The sequence below is a fragment of the Vipera ursinii genome (genome assembly GCF_947247035.1).
Source record: "Vipera ursinii genome assembly, chromosome: 1".
Lineage (NCBI taxonomy): Eukaryota > Metazoa > Chordata > Lepidosauria > Squamata > Viperidae > Vipera > Vipera ursinii.
Window position 1 is genome coordinate 121165427 of NC_139512.1, and position 10000 is coordinate 121175426.

General features: G+C 44.0%; 2 protein-coding genes across 4 annotated transcripts in view; one reads left to right on the plus strand and one right to left on the minus strand.

Annotated features, from left to right (window-relative positions):
- Nucleotides 1-3621, plus strand: part of RNF25 (ring finger protein 25) — a 15315-nt gene extending 11694 nt beyond the window's left edge. The window contains exon 10 of the mRNA XM_083375785.1: nucleotides 1322-3621. Within this exon, the coding sequence (XP_083231911.1) occupies nucleotides 1322-2014 (693 nt within the window). The 3' untranslated portion in view covers nucleotides 2015-3621. The remainder of the gene's footprint in view (nucleotides 1-1321) is intronic.
- A 3964-nt stretch (nucleotides 3622-7585) lies between these two features.
- The window catches only part of BCS1L (BCS1 homolog, ubiquinol-cytochrome c reductase complex chaperone), a 10199-nt gene continuing 7784 nt past the window's right edge, over nucleotides 7586-10000 (minus strand). For all 3 annotated transcript variants that reach the window (XM_083375833.1, XM_083375834.1, XM_083375832.1), the window contains exons 7-8: nucleotides 9768-9885; nucleotides 7586-7983 (exon numbers count right to left, since the gene is read on the minus strand). In XM_083375833.1, coding sequence (XP_083231959.1) covers nucleotides 7731-7983; nucleotides 9768-9885 — 371 coding nt within the window. In that variant the 3' untranslated portion in view covers nucleotides 7586-7730. The remainder of the gene's footprint in view (nucleotides 7984-9767; nucleotides 9886-10000) is intronic.

Genomic DNA, 10000 nt, shown 5'->3' on the forward strand with positions numbered 1-10000 from the left:
AAAAAAGGGGAAGGAAGGAAGGAAGGGAGGAAGGAAAAAAGGGGAAGGAAGGAAGGAAGGAAGGAAGGAAAAAAGGGAAAGGAAGGAAGGAAGGAAAAAGGGAAGGAAGGAAGGAAGGAAGGAAGGAAGGAAAAAAGGGGAAGGAAGGAAGGAAGGAAGGAAGGAAGGAAGGAAAAAAGGGGAAGGAAGGAAGGAAGGAAGGAAGGAAAAAAGGGGAAGGAAGGAAGGAAGGAAGGGAGGAAGGAAGGAAGGAAAAAAGGGGAAGGAAGGAAGGAAGGAAGGAAAAAAGGGGAAGGAAGGAAGGAAGGAAGGAAAAAACGGGAAGGAAGGAAGGAAGGAAGGAAAAAAGGGGAAGGAAGGGAGGAAGGGAGGAAGGAAAAAAGGGGAAGGAAGGAAGGAAGGAAGGAAGGAAAAAAGGGAAAGGAAGGAAGGAAGGAAAAAGGGAAGGAAGGAAGGAAGGAAGGAAGGAAGGAAAAAAGGGGAAGGAAGGAAGGAAGGAAGGAAGGAAGGAAGGAAAAAAGGGGAAGGAAGGAAGGAAGGAAGGAAGGAAAAAAGGGGAAGGAAGGAAGGAAGGAAGGGAGGAAGGAAGGAAGGAAAAAAGGGGAAGGAAGGAAGGAAGGAAGGAAAAAAGGGGAAGGAAGGAAGGAAGGAAGGAAAAAAGGGGAAGGAAGGAAGGAAGGAAGGAAAAAAGGGGAAGGAAGGGAGGAAGGGAGGAAGGAAGGAAGGAAAAAAGGGGAAGGAAGGAAGGAAGGAAGGAAGGAAGGAAGGAAGGAAGGAAGGAAAAAAGGGGAAGGAAGGAAGGAAGGAAGGAAAAAACGGGAAGGAAGGAAGGAAGGAAAGAAAAAAGGGGAAGGAAGGGAGGAAGGGAGGAAGGAAAAAAGGGGAAGGAAGGAAGGAAGGAAGGAAGTAAAAAAGGGGAAGGAAGGAAGGAAGGAAGGAAAAAGGGAAGGAAGGAAGGAAGGAAAAAAGGGGAAGGAAGGAAGGAAGGAAGGAAGGGAATAGCATCCAAACTAAGGAAGCTATTAATCCTCTGTGCAGGGAATGAAAAGTAAGCTTTTACTTGGTTGACAGTCTTGGAGCACAAGATCTTACATCTTAAGCAATTCCGTAAGTCTCCTTTAGGTAATTGATTAAGATTGAAATATCAAAGCCATTTTGGATGGCTCTTGTTGCCAAGAGCACGTTGCACCTTCTTGCAGTGAGAGATTTATTATAGAACCAAGCTGGAGAATATGAATTTGGTGACACCAATGTTTTAGCCCATGCCGCATGATCCTTCTGGTTCATGCATTTTATCCTAATTTATTTCCTTTCTTCTCAGCCCTCCGATGTCAGGGAACACGACCATACAGCCATCTCAGAAGATGACCTGGGAACTAAGAATGAGCTGAAGTCACCAGCTGTTTCAGAATATACTCAGACAAGTACAACACCCACGAGCGACGAGCTAAAAAATACAGATAAATCCCCTCTTCCTTTGCATCCCCATAATAGGGGAGAGAGAAATCGAGGGGAGAAGCCACCTTTACAAAATCCTAGCTGGCAATTACATTACAAGTCATTGGAGATGGCAACAGGAAAGTATGTTGAGGAAGAATCTGAAGCCTTGAGGAGGAGATCTAACTGGAAGAAGGAAAGAGGGCAGTGGAACTATGGGAGATACAACCAAGATATTTCAAAATCTTATAGCCGAAACCAGGAGTCTTCATTCTTGGATAAAAAAGATCTGTGCACCAAACGTCTCCCATCAGCCAAAGAAGAGAAATACAACATGGAGATGTGGATACCAATGCCAAAAACTCAAGCCTCGAACAGAGAGAAAGTGGACATTTGCCATGGGGAGCTCAGAGGACATCACACATGGCAAGGTCAGCATAGTATTCAGAACTGTGAGAGATGGGAAAAGACCGAAGGGAGAGAGTATGTAACTTATCCCAGAATGCCAAGAGGTCGGGGGCAATCCAGACCAAGGCCACAGAAAGAATTGCAAGGTCCAAAGACTGAAGGTTCTTAGCTGGTGGCGATCAAAGGGATCGTTGTCACGTTGCCTTTCAGACATTGACTTTTCCTTATTTTTATTTTTATTTGGGGCGGGGGGGGGGGAGGAGAAACCCAGCTGTCTTGGGAGTTTTCTCTAATGCACTGGCAGTGAGTGGGTCATGCGATGGAATGAGCTTTATGAAAAATACTCTCTGAGGATTAGAATGCTGCAAAGGGACAAATACCTAATTTGAGAGGGGCAATAAATGATAGTGAAATGAGAGTTTCTACGTATATTGAAATACCTTCTAGCAAAATGGAATTGTTGCAATGATCAAGAGGGGAAATCCCTTAGTTAGAAAGGCCATTGGGAAAATGCACTGCTAAACACTTTTAGAATTTATGTGGAGTTTTTTTGGGGGGAAAAAATAAGAGGTATAGGCCTTCCTCTTTATTGTCCAGGATCAAATTTGCTATATTGCTTACTATTTATGGTCACTAGTGCTAGACAGGATGGCAAGAGTGCGCTATAGTGTCAGATTAATTTAGAATTGACCCTTGGAATTAATCCTATTATGTCTAAATCAGGGGTCTTCAAACTTGGCCCTTTTATGACTTGTGGACTTCAACTCCCAGAATTCCTCAGCCAGCTTTGCTGGCTGAGGAATTCTGGGAGTTGAAGTCCACAAGTCATAAAAGGGCCAAGTTTGAAGACCCCTGGTCTAAATGGTCCCTTGAATCACCAAAGTCTGCAGTTAGGCTGCATACTGGGATGTGGGGGGGGGGGTTAGTGATCTTTTCACTACTGTCGGTACCAAAGTACCTTTTAGTTTATGATATGATTAAACAGTTGCTGTCCAGAGTTTTGAGATTCTTGTATTTCAAAAGAGCGATTACACTGAGCCCGTTAATTCTAGCTGCCAGTGTGCCAGAAATATAAAAAGCCATGCAAGCAGTGAATTTCTTGTCTTCTGCCATTTTTGGCCCAAATTTGTTGCACCCAGTCTTGGGATCAGAGGATTGCATTCTACCGTAATACTGGAGAGGAGAAAATGTAAATGTATTTTCACTCACATACACCCACATGCACATGCACATCTATTATATTCAATAGTTCTCAGAAATCAAAACTTCTATCAATATATTTTGGGATCATATGAACAGACTTGAGTTAGGTTCACCTCTTATGTACCGGTATATATTTGTATGCAAATACTGAGGGCAATTTCCTCCAATTTGTTAATTCCCACTTTGATTTACATTTATGATTTTCACTACGTTGAAAAAAAAAATCCCGTGACTGTAAGTACTTTTTAAGCTGTTTCCTTTAGGTTTGTGTAAAGAAATGTTGTCATCTGACTATATAGTGTTCCTACTCTTGGCCGTAACACTGGAGCGAGGACATGTGCAATACAACTCCTGGCTAGAATGGCCAAAATGAACCTTCAGATAGAATTGCTTAGTGTTTTCATTCTGAAAGCGGAGAGATTATGTTTCTGATTAATGGTATGCATAGGTACAGTCCAGTTTGAGTGACTCGGATCATGAAAGGACTGAAATTAAACTCAGTTCTTCACCTGTAATGAAATTTGTGGCAATGTGAAGCAAAAACAAAAATGAGCATTAAAGTCCACCTGGATAAGCCAACCTATGAATCTGTTTTGCTGAGGAAAATTTAATAGTCGCTATTGTACCAGACCAGACTAGATCAATCCTTTCAGAATACTGTCTTTCAGTCTGTTACGGGTTTTTGCTTAGAGTTACCTAAGTAGTCATATCCTCCATTATGAATGGAACATGGGAAGTCTAATGTGAACACGCGAATTCTACAGCCACATGCTTTTGGTATATTATGGCTTGCCTAATTCTGCAAAAGTTGGATGTTTTTAATTATATTAATATGTTAATTATATTCAGTATAAAAACCAGCAGTATATTGCAGGCAGGAACAACATACACTGAGCAGCACAACTAAGCAGCTGGCCCTGTGTACAGGAACATCTGAAGTGTATGTGTTATAGCCTCCCAAGTCCAGGTAGGAGATCGCATAAGAGGGCTAAGATCCCATGAGATTTCCAGATCCAGGCAGGTATTAAGACAATCAATCAAACATTGTGGTAGTAGACAAGGACCAGAAGACAGCATTGGTGATAAATGTATCGGTATCAAGTGAGCAGCATCAGGAAGACGTATGAGAAGCTGGAGACATACCAGACCTGAAGGAGGAACTAGACAAAATATGGAAAGTAAAAGTAGTCTCAGTGGTGACAGCACTCAGGGCTCTGACTTCTCCAGTAGACCCCAGGAACAACTTTGGGGCTCTCTGTCCTGAAGAGTGCAGTGTTAGGAATAGCTAAGATGCTGCACAGAAGCTTCAAAGTCCCAGGCTCTGTTAGAGGGCCCGAGATGGAGGAAGACTCATAGCGTCCATAGGGGTGAGTAGGGAAATATAGTTTCAGCTGGGCTTATACAACACTTATGCTGTAATACATTATAGCATAGTATACTTTATTAATACAGTAAACCATGATTCAGTTACATGTCAGATTTTAATTCTTGCCATGGAAGGAATGTGGAAAATAGTTTCAGGAAAAAATACTTGGATCCCAGTAGTAACTAATCAGAATCAGGTCCCTTTAGAATCAGTTTTCATCAGCTGACTTGTTTCTTTGAATTGTTTTAACAGCGCTATACAGAAATACTATATTTCTGTAAAACTATAAAACTTAACTAATAATGTTCTCATGGTATTTTCCTCAACGAATGATGTAGTTAGCATAATGAAGGCTTTAAATCAAGATAGATTGAAGAATATGAAAGGGCCCTAGAACAGAGGTCCCCAACCTTTTGGGCACCAGGGACCAGTTATGTGGAGATTTTTCCGCGAACTGGAGTGCGCGTGGTTTTGTATGCTGCCTGCATTCTGCGGATAGGGCTTTGCTTGTTTGTGCAGACCAGTTGCTGACATGCTGCGGCCCAGTATCGGTCCATGGACCGGGGGGGGTGGGGACCCCTGCTCTAGAAGTTGGAGAGGTACAGATAACTCAGTGCTGCCTCCTAGTTTGTTTGTTTGTTTATTTATTTATTTATTTATTTATTTATTTATTTATATTTATTTATTTATTTATTTATTTATTTATATACCGCCCTTTCCCAAAGGACTCAGGGCGGTTTACAGGGCATTTTAAAGAAAGTCAATACAAACGTTAAAACAAATTAAAAAAGATTAAATAGAACCCTGAGAAAATTAAAACCCAGTTAAAATTAAAATTAAAAAATTCTCAGCCTGGGCCAGAGAGCTCGAAGAGCCAGGTCTTCAGGTCCCGGCAGAATGAACGGAGGTTGGGGGCAGTCCTAAGCTCCGCAGGCAGCTGGTTCCACAGGGCAGGCGCGCCCACTGAGAAGGCCCTACCCCTGGGTGTTACCCGCCGGCAGTCTTTAACCTGTGGCACCCTGAGCAGACCCTCCCTGTGGGAGCGCACTGGACGAAGGGAACCTGATGCCGGCAGCAGGTGTTCCCTCAAATATCCTGGACCCTCGCCATTTAGGGCTTTATAGGTCACCAGCACCTTGAATCTCACCTGAAGGGCAACTGGAAGCCAATGCAGCTCGTGGAGTAGAGGTGTTACATGGGAGTATCGGGAGACCCCCATCACGACTCGCGCGGCTGCATTCTGCACCAGCTGAAGCCTCCGGGTGGTCAAGGGCAGCCCCATGTAGAGAGCGTTGCAGTAGTCTAAACGGGAGGTCACGAGCGCATGAGTGACTGTGCGTAGGGCATCTCGGTCCAGGTAGGGTCGCAACTGGTGCACCAGGCGAACCTGGGCAAAAGCCCCCCTGGTCACGGCTCCTATATGGTCTTCAAAAGTGAGCTGCGAATCCAGAAGGACGCCCAAGTTGCAAGCCCTATCAACGGGGGGGGATAACACCTCACCCCCCATCGTTAGAGGTGGAATAAGTTGGTTAACCCGAGATGCACAGCCACTCAGTCTTGGCAGGATTGAGACGAAGTCTGTTTCTCCCCATCCAGACCCGGACCGCTTCCAGGCAACGGGATATCACGGCGAGGGCATCGCTGGGTTGGTTTGGGGTGGAGAAAAAAAGTTGGGTATCATCAGCGTACTGATGATACCCCACCCCAAAACCACGAATGATCTCGCCCAGCGGCTTCATATAGATGTTGAACAGGAGGGGAGAGAGAACCGACCCCTGAGGAACTCCACAAACAAGAGGCCTCGGGGCGGACCTCTGCCCTCCCGTCAACACCGACTGCAAGCGGCCCAGGAGATAGGAGGAGAACCACCGCAAAACAGTGCCTCCCACTCCCAACCCCCTGAGACACCGCAGTAGGATACCATGGTCGATGGTATCGAAAGCCATAGTTGTCATTTCCAGAACTTTTGTAGGGTTGTTATGCCTCACAAATTGGTGTGCTAGTGCAGAGGTCCCTAAGCTTTTGGACACCAGTGACTGGTTCTGTGGAGAGAGGTTTTTCCGTGGATTGGAGAGTGCGTGGTTTTGTGTGCTGCCTGCATCTCGCAGATAGGGCTTTGCTTGTTTGTGCGGACAGGTTGATGGCATGCCACAGACTGGTACTGATCCACAGACTGGGGGTTGGGGACCCCTGTGCTAGTGACAATGATCTGAAAAAAAACAATGTTTGGTTCCTTAAGGGTTGAAAGTAAGAGTAGCAGGAGTCTTCCTTGGCTGCATTTGTTGGTATTTGCGAGAATGGGTTGGAACAGTTATAGACAGACTACGTTCTCAGTACAAAGCCAGTGGAAGTCCACAGATCAAAACAGATTAAGAGCAACATAGAGCGATATGACAAACAGGTTGCTCTGTTTCAGTGTCATATTCCATGAAAAGCATTTAACCCCTAATGCTAGCAGACAGATTCCACTTCCTTCAGGCAGAATTAAAACCAATCCATTTGCAATACGTTGAACTGCCCACACGTACAGTTAGCCTATTAAAAGGCTCCTCTGTAGTCACCATTTTCCAACCTTGGAAGATGATGACAAGGCAGATCTGGTTTTGATACATAGGCTACAAGTAAGACGTTCTAGAAGACAGATACCTCGTTTCCTTCCTGGAGCCTGTAAATTGCTTGAAGCTGAATGGTATGCCCTAGACCACAGGTCTGTAACCCGCGGCTCTGGAGCCGCATGCGGCTCTTTCAGCCGTCTCCTGCGGCTCCCGGTCCTCTGCCATGTGTAGTCCAAAAAAAAAAAGTGGGACTAAAAAAGTTCAACCAATCAATTCAAATATGCAGGGTAGGTGCATATCTCGCCTTGGCTCCACTCTTCAGTCAAACCCTGTTCTGCGCATGTGCGCATGTACGCACATGTGCACACATTTTTTGCGGCTCCCAGTTTTTCCTTTTGTGAGGGAACCGGTTCCGAGTGGCTCTTTCACTGTTTCAGGTTGCTGACCCCTGCCCTAGACTACAGCCACCAATTCTAAAAAACCAAGTGCCTTCTCAGTATATTACTACAGCAGTTATTGAGACACAGACTCGTCTGGAGAGGGGAAGGGAGAAGTGATTCAATCTGAACTCCATATTCAATTTCTTTTTCAGAGAAGTGCAATGAGAATGTTTGGTTTATTCTTTATTTTTAGTTTTAGTTTTACAAAAAAGGATCACCTTACTGAGACAGAAATACTGATACTATCGCCCTTACTTACTGTGTGCCGGGTGAACAGCCCACGCAACTAACCTTCCATGTTTTCTCAGTGTTTGTTCAGAATCAAAATATCAGCATCTCTACATTCTGAATGGCTTTCACTGGATCTGCTTTGTGTAACATGAAATAACCTTGAACTTGTGCGGGGCTGATTTTAACAGAGACAGAAAGGGCTCGTTTAGCAAATTGCTCAGCTAGAACAGATGGCTGGTCTGGATAGAATTTGTGGAACATCTGTTTGAACTGCCACTCCGAACAATACCCAATGTACTGTTTGAGGTCTACTCGGCCTGGGCGAATCAGGGCTGGATCCAGCCTGCAGGAAGTCAAAAAACAACACAGGAGCTCAGTAAAAGTTTAACCTTCCAAATATAGCTTCCCTCTTGATACACAAGCTCAAAATGCTGTTATTTTTAAAATTCCAAAAAGAACAAGGCTAAAAAAACTTTCTTTTAAAATAAAATCTATTTTATCTGTAATGTATAATTGGCCACCATATTCAGGAAAAATATAAATTTGGTGGCCAGTAAATATATTAATACCAACAGAGGTCCTATTTTAATTTAATCTTTTAGTTCTTCCTCAGCTATGCTGCATCAATCCACACTAAAGAATCCTGCACGGAATAAGGAAGAACTATCACTAAGGTATGCAGAGCACAAAGTAGCATTTTAAATAATTGTGCCCATATCCACTTCACACAGAAGAACTATACAATGCTGCATTTTCAGCTCTGATTCATTAAAGCACCTGCGTCTATTTTCATAGCTACTACACCAGGGGTCTTCAAACTCGGCCCTTTTATGACTCGTGGACTTCAACTCCCAGCATTCCTCAACCAGCATGCCTGGCTGAGGAATGCTGGGAGTTGAAGTCCACGAGTCATAAAAGGGCCGAGTTTGAAGACCCCTGTACTACATAGTTAGAATCAATCATAGCTAGTTTAATGTTATAATTGCACTCCCACAAACTATGAACCTCCTTTACAGAATCATATCGAAAGCTTACACGGCCTAACATAGATATATTTCCTCTTCTGCCTCCTTCTCTATCACCTACCTTGAAATTATCCACCTCCTTTGCTACAATCCTAGCAGCCAACATGAAGCCAGGAAAGGTAACAGCGAAAACTACATGTATATTTTGCAGGTTCAATGTTGCCAATGTTTCAAATCATGACTAAGGCCATTAATGACAATGCCACTGCCAACACATTTCAGCCTTGTCACTCCGTAACACTTGACCTATCATTCTTTCTTAGCAGGCTATATGGCTAGCATTGCCCCATGCTTGGGAAGAAAAGCTGAAAGTTATACAGATGGGGTTTCTAGGACACTTCACAAGAGCCTCTCTTTTCTTTGATTTCTTTCTCCTGTTTTCTCCTCCAAAATAATGCCCTACTATGTTCTTTTGTCAGTCAACACTTGCCTTAAGGAGAGTTTTATACCTTTGCTGTCTTTTGAGCAAGAGGGACGCCACAAACTTTTTTTTTAATGATTTGCTTGGATATTGCATGAGATACAAGTGGGATGTATTGATTTATGTCTTCAAACCATTAAGGCTTCCACTAGTGCAGGGGTGTCAAAATGCCAGCCCGTGGGCCGGATGCATCATAGTGAAACCACGCCCACCCCATTGCCGGCAATGGCAAAAAAGCCATGACACGTCACGTGACATTGCAAGTTTGACACCCCTGTACTTGTGCTTCAGCGTGCAACTGATACAGGGCATCACTGGGAACAATGCTATGACTGGAAATTGACATGCTGGAAGAAACTCTGGGAATGGCAGCTGTTTGTTTTCCTATTCTGTGGTTTTGATTTAGCAGCTAGAGCAGGGGTGTCAAACTCGCTGCGTCACGTGACGTGTTGCGACGATCGTGACTTTTTCTCCCTTGCCGGAGCTGGGGTGAGTGCGGCTTCTGCATGACGCATCCAGCCCGTGGGCCAGCATTTGACACTGCTGAGCTAGAGCAAAGACTGCTAACTAGTTATGTTACCATTATCAGCAACCGTTCTTACTTAGCCCATATGAGTGTTCTTTTAAGTCAAAAGGTCGGCTAAGTTAATAATCCCATTTTTTTTGTGCAGCAGTTCTAACCTGTCCATATAATTGGTGGTCATAAATACTAGTCTGGCTTCAGAAGAAGCTACACCATCCAACGCATTGAGAAGGCCACTGAATGTTAAACGTCCCATGCCTTGATATGCAACAGGATCTGAAGAGAAAAAGCAACAAAGTTATTCGGCAATATGGAACAAAAGAAAACTAACAGTAAGAGTAAAGACATAAATATTGCTAAATTCTGCTTGGATGCAGGAGCAGCTTCACCA